This window comes from Marmota monax, unplaced genomic scaffold (assembly GCF_021218885.2).
Source record: "Marmota monax isolate L192 unplaced genomic scaffold, Marmota_monax_Labrador192_F-V1.1 WCK01_AAM20220418_F8-fsc00054, whole genome shotgun sequence".
NCBI lineage: Eukaryota > Metazoa > Chordata > Mammalia > Rodentia > Sciuridae > Marmota > Marmota monax.
In genome coordinates, this window is record NW_026692145.1 from 4553224 (window position 1) to 4573451 (window position 20228).

The following is a 20228-nucleotide window of genomic DNA, read 5'->3' on the forward strand; positions in this document are numbered from 1 at the left end:
TGATTTTGCCAGTAAATACTTTAATGAGAACCAAGGTCTATAACATTCATAGCAGTAACTGTCCTGGCCTATGCCTTCTGCTCTAGCCCAAACCTGGGGCTAAGCAACTACATTTAACCAACATTTGAAAAGAAGGCCATTTTGAATGTCACCCATCAGTATCCATCTTCACAGAAGATACCAATCTGGGGCCAGAGTCTCAATGTTAACACTCCTCTCAGGGAAAAGTTAACATGATAACACAAACACATAAACAACTTTGAACCATCCTTTTTTCTTCCATCAGGAGGCCTTTGGGAGACCATTGGTTCAGTAAACACAACTTTGTCAAAATACATTATAACACGAAAAAGGAAAAAGAAAAAGAATAGAAAGGCTGGCAAAGCCAGGCTCACACATATTCAGTTCTTAGATTTGAAGCCTCTTGAGTTGCTCATATGTAATAAAAAACTGAGGAATAAGTCATGGAAGATCTCTCAGTTGATAATGAAAGCCAAATCCAGTTTTAAAATTGTGCATTGCATTCTCTTAAATTAAGGTACTTAGTCTGTGCTATTCTAAGATGCATTGGCTTAAAGGTCTTTTTTTTAAAACAATACCTGTCAAATCAAAGATGTACTGAGTACCTACCATGTGCCCACTATGATTGCTGGCATTTAGGAATTAAACAGATTAAAATCCTAATATACTTAGGGACAAAGAGAACATACACAATATCCAAGAACATCAAGGACAATGTATAATTTCATGCTAGAATAATTGTTATACACATTAGGTGATTAGAGGAATTTCAAAGAGTTCAGGAAAGACATAATATCTCTGTCAGCCTACAGACCCCATAGGGAGGGAATTACTTTTCAACCCTGTGGTGCTCATGACTATTCACAAAGCACCACACACAGTGCCCAATACATGGCTCTGCACAGCTAAAGGAGGGCAATTCACCCACAAGAAAATTTCTTGTGGATTTCTTCACTCTATGAATGTATTCTGTCCTGTTATTATTTCCCAGCTATTTTAGTCCTATAGTTAGGAGTAGGAAACCCAGACCACCTCAGCATGAACTTTCCTGTGGGCATCTCCCATCAGGGCTTCTAAAAACTTCATAGTCCCTTCCAGATTGGCTGTGTTTGTAGTCATTTTGATTGGAATAGGAAAACAAGAAAGTTTGGTAGATATTTCCAACCCCTTTTAGTTTGTATTAGCCTCCAATTAAAAGCTATTTCTCTATATTTAGTTCCTATATTTAGTTCTCTGTATTTAGTTCCTATATTTAGTTCTCTATATTTAGTTTCAATGGTCTTCATTAGGATGCTTGAGTTTCTTACTTATTTACTTTCATAATCAAATTTTCCTTCCCATAGCCTAGAATTATCTGGGATCTTGAAATACCTGCTTTCATTCTCATGTATGAAAAGGATACAATGATGTTCCATGGTCCAAGTCGAAGCCAGTTTGGCCAAAATCCTTTATAGAGGGCAAAAAAGCCTTCATGTTTCCACATCTGAAGGAAAGATATAACAAAAAACAGTAAATTCCCTTTCTCTTTACATGTGACAATCATTTTCCATCCCCACCCCAGCAACTTATGGCTCCATGAATGTTTTTTTCCTAAAAATACACTTTGAATTCATAAGTAGTCTAAAGACATCTACCCACTTATTCAACAAATATTTACTAAGCACCTACCATATGCAAGGCACTGTTCTTGATGCTGGAAATAGAATAGCACACAAATAGTGCCTGTGGTAGCCAGCCTCTAAGATGGCCCTTAATAAAACTTACCTTCAGGTTATTCATGCCCTTGTGAAGTCCTCACCCATAATGTATCAGGACTGCTCTGTCACCAATAGAAATATGACAGTAGTTTACACATGTCACTTCCCTTGCTAGGTTTTAAGATATTTTAGAGCCAGGTACAGAGGCTCATGTCTGTAATCCTAGATACTTAGGGGACTGGAACAGAAGATCACAAATTCAAGGGCAGCTTAGGCAACTTGGTGAGACCTTATTTCAAAATAAAAATAAAAAGGGGGGCTGGGGTTGTGGCTCAATGGTAGAGTGCTCGCCTAGCATACATGAGGCACTGGGTTCGATCCTCAGCACCACATAAATGTAAAATAAAGATATTGTGTCCATCTAAAACTTAAGAATAAATATTTTTAAAAAAATTAAAATAAAATAAAAGGGCTGGGGAGTGTAGCTCAGTGATAAGAGTGCTTTTGGGTTCAATATAGTATCACAAAAATATTCATATATATATAAGGCATCTCCCTTATTATGATCTTAAATCATTCACTCTGAAGGAAAGCAGCCACTGTGGCATGAAGAAAGGCCTACACAGTAAGGAAATAAGACTTCCAGTCAACAGCCCACATGAGCAGTCTTTGAAGTAGTTTATAGTTTATAGATATAGTTTATATAGTTTTATAGCTCCAGTCAAACCTTTAGATGACTGCAGTCCTAGGTGACATGTGGACTACAATCTCCTCTGAGACCCTAAATTAGAATCACTTAGCTAAGCTACTTCCCAATTCCTGATCCACAAAAACTCCAAAGTAGCAATATTTTGTTGTTTTAAAGCACTGCAGTACATAACTTACAAAGTCCCTCCCCTCATTGAGTACATATTCTCTAGTGGGGCTGACAAGCAAATACACAAATTGATATATATGATAACTAGGAATAAATGCTATGAAGAAAAGTAAAACAGGGTGTAAGTCCATAGGGAGTTGGACAACTCATTGTTCCATCATTGTAAATTCTGTGTGACCCCATGGTCTATTTCATATGAATGCTTTCAGGATTACAGGAGGAACAATGTAAACTGCTTTGTTTCAGTTTCCTGCTTTGTACAATATGGTGCGGGGGGCGGGGTGTCTCTGTATAGACCAAGTGGTTATAAGATCTAAATGATAAATTATGTATACTCAAGCTCATAAACTGTTGGTATGTGCTGAATTTTGCCAGCAGAAACTGTTATTTTATAGTTTTTTTACTGTTATTTAATAGATATTGTCTGTTTTATATATATATATATATATATATATATATATATATATATATATATATAAACAGACAAGTATCTATTAAGTAAATACAATGTGTTAGGCATTGTGTTAGATATTGAAAAATATTATTTTTCCTTTGAATTGATGAAGTGAAATTTAACACTATATAAAAAGTGGATGTATTTGGATAAGACAATATGAGAAGCCAGATTTACAAATATCCCTATCTCCCCTTACAGCTTAAGAACACTAGAGATAATTATCCTTACTAATCAATTTTGGAAGAAACAAAGAATAATATAATGAGGGTACTATTTATGGAAACACAGTGGTAATGTTGACATCGATGGATCTTTAGCAAATTCTGAAGGTCTCAGGCCAAAACTAATGCTGAAAAATTTGAAAATCACTCAAAACAAAAGCTTAGATGAAGATAACCTAGAATCGTCAACAAATGACAAGGGACCTCAGAGATACATTATAATCCCATCTTCTCTTACCTGGAATACCTAACCGGTCTAAAATCTCTATCTAGAAACCAGAACAATCTTTAAGAGTTATAAATCAGATCATGTCACTTTTCCATTTAAAGATCTCAGATGGCTTTCTTGTGGATTTCATTCTAGTTGCAAATTCTCTGCAATGACACACAAGAACTTACATGATTTAGCCTCTGCCTCTCTCACCAGTTTCACTTCCTACTACTTTCTTTTTCACTCACCATACTCAGCCACACAAGCCTACTTTCTAATTCTTGAACATATCAAGCTCATTCCCAACTCAGATCCTTTGTAAGCTGCTCCTTGTTTATGAAATGCTTTTTTCAAGGTTCTACACATGGCCACCAATTCCTCATCATTCACATGTCAGTTTGTTACCTCCTCACAGGTTTTTCTTTTTTTTTTTTTAAAGAATTTTTTAATATTTATTTTTTAGTTTTCGGTGCACAACATCTTTTGTTTGTATGTGGTGCTGAGGATTGAACCCAGGCCGCACGCATGCCAGGCGAGCACGCTACCGCTTGAGCCACATCCCCAGCCCCTCACAGGTTTTTCTTGACCATCTAAGCTGAAGTAGTTCCCAAGCACCCAGTGAATATTTTAATATGCTCTATTTTCTTTCTAATATTTACTTCTATCTAAAATTATACCATTTGTGTGTACATGTGTATTTATTGTCTGTCTCCCTTAACTAAAATACAATCTCCAAGAGTGCAGGAACTATGTTTGTCTTGTTTACCATTTCATCCCCACCATGTCTGCCCCATTTAAGTTTCCAACAAATTTGTGGGAAACAAATGTTGATGGTCTCTAACAATTCTGTCAACCATCTAAATCCTTATAAATCTGCAAAATAGTGAACACCTTCAAAACTTGAGAAGTGGAAGATATTTTCTTGTTTGAGACAGATGTGTGAAAATAAGAACTTTGGTAGATAAGCATAGACACAGAATACTTTATGAAGATACATATTTTAGTTCATTTAATAATTTGCTGTGGAAAAGTAATAAACAAGATGCATACAGCTCTACCTTCATGGAATTTATACTCCACCAGGACAGAAGACACTAAAAGCAATTACAAATATGAATAAACAGAAACACACAACATTATTCAGCAGTAAGAAGGAATAAAGTGCTGATACATATTACAACATGTAATATGTTGAAAACATTTATGGTAAGTGAAAGAATCCAGTCAAAAATTTATATATTGTATGATTCCATTTACACGAAATATCTAGATGAGGAAAATCTATAGAGATAGAAAGTAGGTTAGTGGCTGCTTAGAACTAGATGGATGGGGGATAAGGGATGAAAGCTAAAGGATATAGGGATTCTTTTTGAGGTTATAAAAATGTTCTAAAGTTGATATATCTCGTTGTGATATGCTAAAATGCTAAGTATACTAAATATTGAATGGGTTAATTTAATGATATGTAAATTTTTAAAAATATTAATAAATGCTATGACAGAGGAACTACAAGAAACTCTTGAATATATAACCTAGTCTAATGGTCAGGGAAGACTTTTTTTGAAAAGGTAATGAGATCTGAAGTATGACTAGGAACTGGCCAAGTGAAAGATGTATTTGGGGTGGTATATGGCATGGGTGAACATGTGAAGGGAAAAAGAAAACCTAGGGCTGGAAATTTTTAGTGTGCCTGGAATGTAAAATAAAGGTGATATAAATAAGGCTATAGGAGAGAAAAGGGATCATAGAGAGCCTGGAGTCAGCCTCTCAAGTCACTGGGATTATAGGTATATACCACCACATTTGACTCACTAATGAACTTTAGATAGGGGTGACAGGATGAGATTTGCAGCCATTCTTCACTATGTCAGAGATGAATGCATGACTCCTTACCAAAGTGTTTTAGGACTCTAAAAGAGGAAATGCAAAATAATATGGAAGGTACATCATATATAATGATGACATAAAACAAAATCACTTTAAAGAACTTTCATAGCAAGTACATGAATGAGTGAACACATATAAATACTTAAAGGTACTACCAATATAAAAATATATTTCTGCAGATACAACACAGCATAGTTGTTGTAAGTAAACTTCAGAATTAGACCCTAGAGTCAATCTCAGATCTGCCACTCATTAGCTGTGTATCTTAGGCAAGTTACTGGCCAAGCTTAGCTACTATGATTGAAAGTTTCCTCATTTATAAAGAGGGAAAGATAATATCTTCTCCATAGGATTTGTTAAAGCATATACTCTATATAGAGTGCCTGGCACATAATAAGCATTCAATAAATGCTATTATTATATTATTTTACCTTCTGTGAGCTCTCAGCCAACCTTCTTGAAAGAGTGCTTTATACCTATCTACTTATCCTCACTTACCTATGTGTTTATCTCCTCCTATTAGAATTTAAGTGTCATTTTGTTCACCAACATATCTATACCAACCTAGAACACTGTCTATCATGTGATACACAAACTGTTTTCACTGAATGAATGAATGATTAAACATATTCCTCAACACACAGTAATCCACACAGTTCAACACACAGTTCAAACACCAATCCATGAAACCTTACTTAGAGAATATTAAATCCAACAGATATTTGGTAATCCTCATCATCCTATATCTCTCTATTGCATATGACTCATTCCTTCCTGAAACTCATTACTCCTTTGGCTTCTATGACATCACTCTCTCCGAAGTTTCCTCATATCTTTTAAACTGTCTTTCCTGGGGTCATCACCTACTAAGTTCTTAAAAATTGATGTTCCCCAGTGTTCTTTCCTTAGTCCACTCCTCTTCTCTCTATTCCAACGACTGTCAAATGGAGAGGTGAACATGTCAGAAATACCAAGGGAGACTTTTGGCAAATTAAATTCCCCAGGGTCTGAGAATCACTGCCTCAGTGAATCATTATTACTGGAAAGAATTATATACTGCTGCAGTGTGCTAGGAAGGCAAAAAGGTTGTGAACACCTCTACCTGCTCTCCTTGGTTATGAACCACCTATATGCTAATGATCCCACAAGGTCTTATCTACATCCATGAAATTTCCCATCTTAGGGCTAGTATATCCATACATATGCACTGGGTGTTTCTCATGAGCACATCAAACTAAGTATCCACAACTATGATGTTTCCCACAAAACCTATTCCCCTTCCTATGATGCCTCTGCCAATGAATATTGCCATCTGGTCATCAAATCCAAAAATCTGAAAATCATCTTTGATATATCCTTTCTCCCACACTTCTCAAACAAATTTTGTTGACTTTATCAACTACATTATTTTCAATTCTGTACCACCTCCTACATTCCCACTACCATTTTAAAGTTAAGGCCTTTATCACTTCTAGCTCACATTAGTATAAAAACCTTCCAGTCAGCTTCTATATCTCTAGGTCTGCAGTTCTGAAAGTGTGGTTGCCAGGCTAGTATTATCAGTGTTGCCTGGGAACTTGTTAGAAGAACAACTTCTCAGGTCCTATTGCTGACCAACTGAATCAGCATCTAGAGATAGTGCCTAGATAACTGCATTTTAACAAGTCTTGCAGATTGTGAGGCATGTAAAACTTTTAAAGACCCACTACTTCATGCTTATCCCCTTATATTAGTAGTCTTCAGCCTTGGATGAATATTGCAGCAGCCTAAGAAGTTTTAAGAATAGTGATGCTTGTGTCTTACACCTCAGGTCCTGAGTTGATTGTTCTAAGGTAAATGCAGTACCTGTGAAACCCAAGTGATTAAATTTGCCACCTCTTTAAAGGCAATTCATCTATTTAAAATGCAAATATGAGCAGAAGTACCAGGGATTGAAATGGAGAAAATTATATTCTATGAATGTATGAATAAATCAAAATGAACTCTACTACTATGTATAACTCTAACACATTAATAAAAACATTAAAAAGTGAAATGTAAATGTGACCTGATTAAAAAGCTTTAAATATTTTTCTACCAAGTTAAAAAAAGTACAAGCTTATCAGCATAACATTCAATACTCTTTATAGCCTAGCCAAAATTTAGCTACCACTATGAGGAAGGCATCATAATGTAGAAGCTAAGGTCGGTTGGAAGCCAAATGGTCTAAGTTTATCCCAGCACTCCCACTTATTAGCTGTGGAACCCTGAGGTTACTTAATCCCTCAGTGCTTCAGTATCTACCTCATGTGGTAATGATGAGGATTAAATGAAGGAATACATGTAAGTCTCATTAGGACAGCTCCTGACACACAATGAAGTACTAAACAGACGGGAGTTGTTATTATGTAATTTACCACCATCTACAGGGATTCAATTTCAAATTTCCAAATTGGACTGTAATTGTCTCCCACATAACTCTGAGTTTATCATTTACCAGGCTTTATCAATTATTTCTTTATATACCTATAGTACATTTGTAATAGCTATTTCTCTGTGCCTAATATATAATAATTGCTCAATGAATCTGATAACAGCAGAGAAATAATATGGAAGCACCACATTTTAGCCCCAGGTTTGTTTCTGTAGCAATGATTTTACTAATAAATATATATAATACATTTATATAATATTAAAAAACATAACAGCAAAAACTTTCAAAGCAAAATATGAACAATAAAACAATCTTGAACTTAAATCAAGCACCAGGTTTCTGGGCTGTTTTCAGTACCAGAATTTGTATTACAGAATCTCTGTTTTATCTGAAGTGGGTAAATGTGAGATATGTTAAGTCTTTTCTATCTTTTCTATCAATAATTCTACATGGTACTACTGTATTCTCAAGCACTGAAATTGGAATAATGATATTAAGGACCACTGAGCATCATCAGGTGGCCAAAAAGACAGATTTTCTACCTGGAAATGACTTAGAGAGGCTACATAATATACATAATGGTTCTTTTATCTTCAGAATGATATGTAGCAACTAAGAATAAGAACTGATAAAAGATCTGAGATATCAAAGAAAACCAAAAATGTAACCCAAACCCACATTTTGCATACCTTTAAAATACCATCCAAAGTTCCCTTATAGAGGTCCACATGTCCCACGATTGCCCTCTGGTTCATCATGCGAGTTCGCACCACATCAACTGGATTGGACGCCAGAGCCCCAGCCAGGCCACATGTAAAGCTGGAACTAAAGATGAAAACTTTAAGAAAATAGATTGTCCCCACTTCCATCTCCTGTTCACTTAAAGAGAAATTCAGCCAAACATAAAGGTACAATAACTCAGACCTATCAGATAAAACCTGACATTTGCCCTTTCATTACAATCTAAAGAAAAAAGGAAATCTTTTCTAAACAAACATCATTCAAGGTTGTCCCATCAGTTTTTCAATCTGACACTTGCCCCCTTTTTCAAAGTAGACAGTTTATATGCTTAACAACACCTCCAAGCAGGAAGTGTAACTCATTATTTATTAGTTACATATAATTTTCAAACCACAGCATAATATGCCAAATACATTTAAATTACAAAACATCATAAAGGTTGCAGGACTAAAAAAATATAAAATGAGATCAGCAACAGTCTTTAGCCAAAAACTGTGGTTTAGATTCAGAGGCTCCACAAAACTTCACCCTTTTATCTTAGTCTCATTGAGAAAAGTTTGCTTTCTGATATAAAATAAACCAAGGAAAATAATAGATGAGTTTAGCATATAGAGTCTATATTTGAATATATGCAAATCTTATAAACATCTTGTAGGCTGCTGTATTACACACTGCTCTGCAGTACTCTAGTGCCCATAGCATCTGGGATCTCTCTGAAATGCAAAATGTGCAGAAATCTTGAAGTGCTGGAAATAAGAGAGACAAATGTATTATGGTCATATTTAACAGTTATTAATTTCACCTGTGAATGTCAGTGACTGAGGCTTTGTGTGCTCAAATTGCCAAAAGTATAAAATAAGTACAACCTTTCCTACTTACACAAAGTGAGTTAAAATTGTATCTCCCATCATTCCTGACAATATCAGGTGCTTCTTGGTAATATCATAGACTGGTAGCTCTACTCCCACAACAATGGCAGCACGCTGAGCAGTTGGGACCACACCCTACAAAACATAAGTTAACATTAGACACTAAGGAAATAAAGAGAGTGACATAAATCTCCAAGTGAATAAAATAGGTCAATAGTTGAAAAGTATGGGGGAAAAAAGCCAAGTCTGAAATACAGAGATCATTCTTTCAAATCAGTGACTAAAACTTATATATTCCCAACTTACTTGCTGTACTAAAAATAAATTCACTGATATGACACCTAAAGCGTGAGATAAAAATAGATAAATCAGATTTCATCATTAAAAATTTTGTGATTTATGGGGCTGGGATGTGGCTCAAGTGGTAGCGTGCTCGCCTGGCATGCGTGCGGCCCTGGTTCGATCCTCAGCACCACATACAAACAAAGATGTTGTGTCCGCCGTAAACTAAAAAATGAATATTAAAATTCTCTCTCTCTCTCTCTCTATCTCTCTTTAAAAAAAATTGCGATTTAAAAGACACCATCAAGAGAGTGAACAGGAAACCCACACAATCAGAAAAAATGCTTGCAAATCATGTATCTGATAAGGAACGAGTACCCAGAATAAAAAAAAAAAAACGTTTAAAACACGTGATAAAAAGAAAAATAATCCAATTTTTTAAATGGACAAAAGATCTAAAGACACTTACCCCAAAGAAAATATGTAAATGACCAAAAAGCAAATGAAAAGTTGCTTAACATCATTAGTCATTAGGGAAATGCAAATCAAAATCATAATGACATGCTACTTCACAGCAACTAAGATGACTATAATTATTTTTTTTAAAGTAAAATAGCAAGTGTTGGCTAAGATGTGGAGAAAGTGGAACACTTATACACTGCTGGGGTGGGAACACAAAATGAGACAGCCACTGTGGAAACAATTGGCATTTCCTCAGAATGTCAAATACAAGATTACCATATGATTCAGCAATTTCATAACTACGTTCATACCCAAGAAAAATGAATATATAAATATTCATGCAAAAATGTATACTCAATGTTCATAGTGACATTAGACACAATAGCCAAAAAGTAGAAAACAACCTAAACATTCGTAAATTGATGAAAGTATAAACCAAAAAATGTAGAATTATTATTCAGCCATAAAAAGAAATAAAGTACTAGTACTGGGGATATAGCTCAGTGGTAAGGCACCTACATAGCACACACAAGGCCCTGGGTTCCATCCCAAGCATTGCAAAGAAAAAAAAGTACTGATACATGCTGCAACACACATGAACCTCGAAAAAAGTATGTTAATGCCAGTCACAAAAGACTATACATGATATGCTTCCATTTATAAGAAATATCTACAATAGACAAATATATATGGACAGAGAATAGAGTAGTAGTTGTATAGGGCTGGGAAGGCTGGGAGAATAGAAAATGAAAACTAAAGGGTAGGGTTTTTTTTTAATATTTTATTAGTTGTTGATGGACCTTTATTTATTTATATATGGTGCTGAGAATCGAGTTCAGTGCCTCATATATGCTAGGCAAGTGCTCTACCACTGAGCCACAACCCTAGCCCCAGGGGTTTCTTTTTGATAATGAAAATGTTCTGAAATTAAGACAGTGGTAACTATTGCACAAATACATAAATATACTAGAAGCCATTACATTGTATACTTTAAAGGCAAAAGCTGCTATGAAAAATAAAACCATGAAACAAAAGTCAGTGAGGAAAAGTAGAACTTCTGAGTTTAATTCATAGAATTTTAGGATGTACAGAATGCACACACAGTAGGGTAACAGTAAAGGTATGAAGCAGCTATGGAAAAGGGCCTAGGAAAAGCAAAACTTCCCCTTTCAAGTCCTTACAAGTTCTGTGGGAATAGTATCAGTGATCTACTCACTAACATAATATTCCTTTCATAGCTCACAAGATAATAGAGGGTTGCTAGAGCATTAAAAGTCACATATTTGAAAGAATATTAATGATACAAGAATATTCTTATGATACAATGTTAAAGAAGGCAAGACATAAAATTATATATAGTAATATTCTAACTTTAGGGAAAAAGGTATACATATACACACATATACCAAATTTTAGAAAGGATTAGAAGAAAACACATCTGGGGTTAGGAAAACAGATAAATTAACTTTCGTTTTTATGCCTTTTATATGTTATTTGTTTTTTTTAGATAATCCATGACAGTAGAGTGTATTTTTATATATTACACATACATGGAGTACAACTTACCCTAATTAGAATCCCATTCTTGTGATTAACAATGTTGTGGAGCTACACTGGTTGTGTATTCATATATGAACATTGGAAAGTTATGTCTGATTCATTCCACTGTCTTTCCTATTCCCATGCCCCCTCCCTTCCCTTCATTCCCATTTGTCTAATCCAATAAACTTCGATTCTTCTTTCCCCTCCCCCTTATTGTGTGTTAGCATCCACATATCAGAGAGAATATTCAGACTTAGGGGTTTTTTTGATTGGCTTATTTCACTTAGCGTAATAGTCTCCAATTCCATCTATTTACCGGCAAATACCATATTTTTCACATTTTCACAATTAAATATTTTACCTTTATAATTGTTTATCATTAAAATTGAAAATTACACCCCTTAAATATGAATGCTTTTTTATCAATCATACCTCAATAAAGCTGGGGAATTAATGAAAAAATATAAATGAATTTTTAAAATTGAAAATAACATACCAGGAGGATAACTGCTTTCTGGAATAACTCTAATATTAAAATGTTCAATCACTTCTAAATTCCCAAACTCAATTTATAAAGTAGAAGTGATATAACTATGCTGAAATGCTTGATTCTGATAATCTGGCCAAACAGTGCCTTCCTCTGTGACTCTTTTACCTGCTTCACTGTTAAATAGGATGATGTTTCCAGAAGACTACTTGTAAACAGTAAGGCCCCAAACTGGGACCCACAGGTAGAATTCAGGCCACAGACATGTTTTGTGTGGCCCACAGAATATTTTTAAAAATTCAGAAGTTGTCAATATGTGAAAAATTAGGATACTTTACATAGAAATGCACATTTCTAGATTTTCTTGAAAGGCTAGAAAACTTGGCCACACTGGGCTTACCATCAATACATGGCAGCTAGAGCTAAGAAGAAACTGTCCTCTTTCAAAGTGGCTGGTGCTTTGTAGTTCAAACCACAGCCCTCACCATACAACTGGCTCTCCAACTCTGACTGAAGTCCTGGTTATACTTTGTTGTTATACTCCTGCTATTTTTTTCTTAGGAAGAAAATGAAATGTTTCTGGTACCCATGTTACAATCAAAGCAGGAAAATAAACCATGTATTTGAAGAAAATCATAAGCATAGTTCCTTGTTGAAAAGAAAATATTCCTGTATTTAAAATATGTCTGCATCAAAAAGGATACATGATATAATGTTTTTTGCTTCTCTACATTGCATGCCTTGATCATGTAATTAGCCTGGATCATAAAAGTAGCTATATTCAGTTCCTAAAAAAACTAAATAAAGATTTACCACTTCTGGATATATAACCAAAAGAATTGACTGCAGGGGCTGGGGCTGTAGCTCAGTGGCAGAGAGTTTGCCTAGCATGTGTGAAGCACTTGGTTAAATCCTCAGCACCACATGAAAATAAACAAATAAAATGAAGGCATTCTGCCCATCTACAACTATAAATTTTTTTTTTAGATTGACTGCAGGGTCTCAAAGATATATTTGCATACCCATTTACATAGCAGTATTATTCACAATAGCCAAAAGGTGAAGCCACCTAAGTGTTCATGAATGGTTGAATAGATAAACAAAATGTGGTATATACATACAATGGGATTATTCAGTCTTAAAAAAGGAAGGAAATGCTGATACATGCTACCATTTGGATGAACCTTAATGACATTATGCTAAGTGAAATCTCACAAAAGGACAAATATTATATAATTCTATTTATATGAGGTATCTAGACTAGTTAAATTCATAGAAAGAGAGTAGAATAGGGGTTGCCAGGGGTTTGGGGTAAGGGAAACATGGAGTTGTTAATGGGTACAGAGTTGCAGTTTTGTAAAATAGAGTTCTGAAGACTGGCTGCACAACAATGTGAATGTATTTAACACTACTGAACTATACACATACAAATGGTTAAGGGATCAATTTTATGTAGATTTTACCACAATTAAAAACAAAAATATCTATGCTCCCTTGACAATATCCCCCATTCTACTTATTGTTTTGTCTTTGTCACCTGGAATCAGTTTATGAAAAAGTTCTAGTTAGTTTTATTTTCTGGTTTTAAGGTAGACTAATCAAGAAAGTACACCATGCTGTGATCAAAGAGCAAACTTTAAGGATCATTAATGGATGCTATGATCATAACATGAAAGATTATGTCTATCTCAAAAGAATACACAACACAATGTACTCTGCTTCTTTGTTATGTGCCAGAATCATCCAACTAGCCTGGATCATAAAAGTATGTCCAGTTATGAAGTATTATATAAATGTTGCTAGAAGATCCCCTCACAGATTACTTGCTAATTGCAAAGGGAAAAATTATCTTTTATAACAGCAAGACCTGGTGAACATCATTTTACCAAGTCATCAAACTTAGCACTATTAATCATGGGACAACCTAACTTTATGCACCTCTCGCTATGATGCAACATGAAAAACACAGCATCATCTATGAATCTCTCTAACCACAAATGCTTAACATGAATATAATCAAGCCAATGGTCTCAACGTTCAGCTTATTGTAAATATAAGGAACAGAGGAACTAGTTAAATACATCCTATAAGAAAACTAGTCTGATCTCATCAATAGAAAGATTTTTAACATAAAATGCATATTAAGTATTAGGGACTTATTGTTAACTTTCTTTCATTTGATAATGGTATTTTTATTGTATAAGAGAATGTTCATATTCTAGGAGATACATAATGAAGTATTCAAGGGAGCACCATAATGCCTACAACTTACTTTCACATGGTTTTTATATTTTATTTTATTTTTTAGTTGTAGTTGGACATAATACCTTCACTTTATGTATTTATTTTTATGTGGTGCTGAGGATCAAACCCAGGGCCTCGCACATACTAGATGAGCCATCCACCAATTCGCCACAACCCCAGCCCTTTCATCTAGTTTTGCAAAAATAAAAAAGTGGGTGTGTTTATATATATATATATATATATATATATATATATATATATATATATATATACACACATACATACATAAATAAAACTAATATGTTCAAATTCTACCAGTCATTTAGTCCAGGTCATGAGATCATGCATAAGTAGCATTCATAGTTCAATTCTTTCAATGTCTATGTTTGAATTTTTAATAACAAGTAGTTGTGGAAAATATAAAGGAAGAATATTAGCAAAGCTCTCATTTTTATTTAGAAGTCATTAATGGGTTTCCCATACATTCTCTCTGCATAGTCTATAAGTAGTCTTATTTACTATTACAATATCTAATAATTAACACAGATTAAAAAGTTATAGCAATAATGACAACAAACAGTAAAGAATAGAAGGCTGGGGCTGGGGTTGTGGCTCAGTGGTAGAGTGCTTGCCTAGCATGTGTGAGGCACTGGGTTCAATCCTCAGCACCACATAAAAAAATAAAGTTTAAAAAAAATTTTTAAAAAGAATAGAAAGCTGGAAGATAATATGACAAATTGTTAACAGTTATTATTGCTAGGTGGTGGGACTACCACTGTAATTTTTGTTTTTGCTTTTCTGTATCTTCTCAATATTTTACAGTACATTGTACTTTTTATAAGTTTAAAAAGGTTGTTTTAAGTAACAACTTTTAAACATAAGCACTACAGAGGCCATCATAGACAAAGATTGTGTGTCACTACAAAACTAGTAAAAAATACTTTGAAGAACTAAATTCACTGGGAATTTAAACAAACCAAAAATAATGCAATACCTTTCCCCATATATACAACCCTCAAACATTAAGCAGAAATAAAGATCACTGATAAATATGGGTCCTTTCATTTGTGATGAGGAGCTTCTTTTTAAAATATATTTTTTAGTTGTAGTTGGATACAATACCTTTATATTTTATTTATTTATTTTTATTTGGTGCTGAGGATCAAACCCAGGGTTCACATGTGCTAGGCGAGCAGTCGACCGCTGAGCCACAACCCCAACCACCCCCCTCACATCCCAGGAGCTTCTTACTTTGTTTGGGGGAGGTTATAATTTACAATTTTATGGCCTTATATAAAAAAGTATTGCTTGCAAATTCTAGGAACTGAGAGTATAGAACAATATCAGGAAAAGAGTACTCACCCTCCACAAACCCCTGGTGCCTTCTTGTTGGTATATATCAATGAAGCTGCCAATCATGCTTCCTTGGAATAAGCTTCCTTGAGCCTGCATTCGAATCTAGAATACAAGATGTGACCATTGTTTTGACAAAGAGAACCAAAATGAGATATTTCACTCATTTAAAATTAAGAAAAAAGTATTTGGGAATTCTCAGAAAGAGCTCTGCTGTTATGATGAAATTAATGAGTTAAATTCCAGCCAAAAAAATACAATTTATGTCAAAGTATATTTCATAAAGATTATTTTCATTAGCCTCATATTCCCCATGGTAAGTCCAACATTTCTGGAATTGGGAGAAAATGTGGGGGAAAAGAACATGCATTCAGTAAGGGTAGACAATAATTTTTAAAATATGGTTGGTTTAGTAAAAAGTTTAAAACAACCTAAATATCCCCAAATAATAACAATAACAGATCAGTTACATAAATTATGTATTCAAGTATAGCCATTTAATGGAATACTATGGAGCCATAACCTTTTCTTGTAGAATAATATCTGTTGATAATGAAAAATGTTAAAATTAATTGCTAATTTAGAAAAAGGATTGCAAAGCAGTATGTATATCATTTTTATTAAAACATGTGAACTTAAAAATATTCATAAACACAGCAAGGAGATTGGACGAACATACGTACCCAAATATTGATAGTGGCTTATATCTGAATGGTGAGGCTACAAGTGAGTATTGTTTTCTCTTTTTTATTTCTTATGCCTTCCATTTCTCTCTACATTGAACATGCATTACTTATATAATTATAAAAAGCAAAAAAGTGTTTTAAAAATATAATTTTAGTCTTAAAAGACCTTAAATTGAATTTTACTTGTAAAAAGCATGATACTATATTCTGCCAAGTGGCATTTGAAAGCTGCAAGAAAGAAAATACAGCATTAAAAAACCATGTAAAAGATTTGGTACAATTTCCCACAGACTCTGCATACATAGAATCATAGTAGTCAGTCACAAAATACATGGCCCAAACGTAGGTCTGATTTTCATGAAGCATGACTCTAGCATTCTAGGTTTCAATAAATGTACTTGCTAAATCATATAATGGTGGCATGCTTTGATGCAGAAAGCCAACTGCCATTAAAAGAGATTTGAAATAAAAACCTAAACCAAATTAAATCAAGATGCAAACTATCACAAAGACAGATCAATACTACCCTATGAGAAGTAGAAGACTTCTTCAAGGAGGTGATTCCTCAGTAGGTTTAGGAGTAGAGTAAGGTAAGTGAATGCAGGTGATGCATACAAAGATGTTCACTATATTACATTTTTCTCTACTTCTGTGCATGTTTAAAATTTTTTATCAAAAATTACATAAAGAGCTGGAGTTATACTTCAGTGTTACAGCACTTGCCTAGCAAGCATGAGGCACTGGGTTTGATCCTCTGCAACACATAAATAAATAAAATAAAGGTATTGTGTCCATTTATAAATAAAAATATTTAAAAATGAAAATTTCTTTTAAAAAAACTAAATAATAAAAAATAAATTAATTAATTTTTAAAAAAGAAAGAAAATAAAATTTAAAAAAAACTACATAAAGATTTAAGATAAAAATGGAGGCCACAGTTGAGCTTTACCCTGAAGGCCAACCATACTCCACCCAAAACTTAAGTTATCTTGATTTCCCCAAAGCACCATCTATAATCATAAAAAAAAAACATAAGCTTTACATCCTTATCAGCAGGAATCAGTGAAATGAAATCAATCAATTATAGACAAATCAGCTTAACAGCTCTACTTTCCTTAAAAAGAATGGTAATGTATAACAGCCAATCAAAAAAAAAAGTCAAAATAACTGGGCTCAATGGAACGTGCCTATGATCCTAACAACTTGGAAGGCTAAGGCAGGAGGATTGTAAGTTTAGAGAGACTCCCAGCAACTTAGTGAGACCTTGTCTCAAAATAAAAAATAAAAAAGGATTAGAGATGTACTCAGTGGTAAAGCACACCTGGGTTAAATCCCCAGTATTAGAATAAAAAAGGTGAAAATACGGTTGGCCCTCCATATGCACAGACTCAACTAACCAGTGATCAAAAATATTCAGAAAACAATTGCATCTGTACTGAACATGTATAGATTTTTCTTTTTCTTTTTTTTTAAGAGAGAGAGAGAAAGAGAGAGAAGTTTTTAATATTTATTTTTTTTAGTTTTCGGCGGACACAACATCTTTGTTTGTATGTGGTGCTGAGGATCAAACCCGGGCCACACGCATGCCAGGCGAGCGCAATACTGCTTGAGCCACATCCCCAGCCCCAAGACTTTTTCCTTGTCATTATTCCTGGAACAATACAGTATCATAACGATTTACATAGCATTTACATTATATTACACTTATAATTAATCTAGAGTTGATTTAAAATACACAGAAAGATGTGAGGAGGTTAGATGCAAATACTAAACCATTTTATATAACAGACTTGAGCATTCAAGGATTTCAGATAGCCCAGAGGCTTGCGGTCCTGGAATCCCCCTGTGGAAAATTAGAGATGAGTAGACTTCCCCTTTTATGCATCACAAACTGTGCTGTAATTGTTGTATTCTTACCATTTGGTTTAAAGTTTCCTGGATGAAAGTATGTACTCTCTCTTACTGTATATCAATAAACTTTAAAATTTTTTCTAACTTAATCTGATTTTATTTTGACAAAACAAAAAGAAATGCTTTCCCTTAACTTTCTGTCTCCCCATGGGCTGGAAAACAGATGTGATTATGGCCCACCTTCAACTAAATACATTAAAAAAAATACCATAGGACAGGGGTTAGCAAACTTTTTTCTGAAAAGGGCCATACAGTACATAAATTAGGCTTTGTAAGGCCTATGGCCTCTGTCCTGACTAAGCAGTTCTAAAGCAAAAGCAACCATAGACATACAGAAACAAATGGGGTGGCTGTGTTCCAACAAAACTTATTTACACAGACATTAGTCAGATTTAGCCCACAAACAGTTTGCCAACCATGCTCTAGATGATGGCAATGCAACAAAATTGGATGAACCTGGGTCCTGGATGATTGATTGCACCATAGGACTACCCACCAGCATAAATTATTGTCCTCTAGATGGTTACGTGAGAGAGAAATAAACTCATATGTTATTTGAGGCCATGCATTTTGAATTTCTTTGTTATAGTGAGAGCTAAAGTATTTTTTTATATCTTTATTTTTATGTGGTGCTGAGGATCGAACCCAGGGCCTTGCACAAGCTAGGCAAGCGCTCTACCACTGAGCCACAACCCAGCCCCAGAGAGCTAAAGTCTTAGAAAATGAAAAAGACCAACCAGAGAAAGATTATAGAGGAGAAATGATATAAACTTGCATAGAGAAGAGAAACATTTTAGGTGCATATAGGAAAAATAAGCCTACATATGAAACCAAAATGTATGAAACCTAGGAGAAGAGTCAAAATCAAAGCAGAAATTCCCAGAGAAATTAATCAAAATAGGTTGAGAACTAAAATGGAATGGATAATATAGACTATACTACTTGAACCTGGGGAGTAGTTTCTTTTTGGTATTGGAAGTTAAATCCAGAGGTGCTTTATCACTGAACTGTATTATTCCCAGTCCTTTTTTAATTTTGAGACAGTGTCTCACTAAATTACTGAGGGTCTCATTAAAGTGTTGACCTTGAACTTGTGATCCTCCTGCCTCAGCCTCCCAAGTTACCAGGATTACAGGTATGCACCACTGCACCCAGTTATGTGGAAAGTAGTTTCAAGCAAGAAGCAGAACAGAAAAGAGAAGGTGGTGTCTTAAGGAGGTCAGAGGGTCAGAAAAAAGTACTTTAGGAAAGACTTGAACATATTTATCATTCGAAGGGAGCCAACCAATAAAGATAAGAAAGTGGATAAATGGGCTGGGGATACCGTGTAGTGGTAGAATGCCTGTCTCCCTAACATGCATGAAGCCCTGGGTTCAATCCATAGCACTGCAAAAAAAGAGAGATTAAATGATACAGAATGGTCCTTGATGAAACAGAAGTAAATGTAAAGTCATGGTTTCTAAGCTTGATAGTATATCATAATAACCTGGAGGGCTCGTCATAAACAGACTGCTGGGCCCCATTCCATCCTTTCTGATTCAGTAAGTATGGAGTGGGGCTCAAGAATTTGCATTTCTAAGGCTGGAGTTGTGGCTCAGTGGTAGAGCACTTGCCCAGCATGTGTGAGGCACTGGGTTCCGATTCTCAGCACCCATATAAATAAATGAATACAATAAAGGTCCATCAACATCTAAAAAAATTTTTAAAAAAGAATTTGCATTTCTAATGAGCTCCCAGTAATGCTGATGTTGCACATCTGGAGAACCACATTTTGAGAACATCTATAGTAGAGACAAGGTACAGACAGGTATAAATGTAAATAGATTTATAAGTGATGGGTAGAAAGGCAAGAACAGGTAGAAGGTGA

The 20228-nt window shown here is 34.6% G+C and overlaps 1 protein-coding gene across 4 annotated transcripts in view; it reads right to left on the reverse strand.

The window, feature by feature from the left end:
* The window catches only part of Slc25a14 (solute carrier family 25 member 14), a 33793-nt gene continuing 13565 nt past the window's right edge, over window positions 1-20228 (reverse strand). For 3 of the 4 annotated variants that reach the window (XM_046468290.2, XM_046468303.2, XM_046468299.2), the window contains 5 exons: window positions 15774-15869; window positions 9405-9529; window positions 8474-8609; window positions 1424-1504; window positions 1-450 (listed from right to left, as the gene is read on the reverse strand). In XM_046468290.2, coding sequence (XP_046324246.1) covers window positions 409-450; window positions 1424-1504; window positions 8474-8609; window positions 9405-9529; window positions 15774-15869 — 480 coding nt within the window. In that variant the 3' untranslated portion in view covers window positions 1-408. The other variant, XM_046468309.2, reaches the window with a different exon arrangement.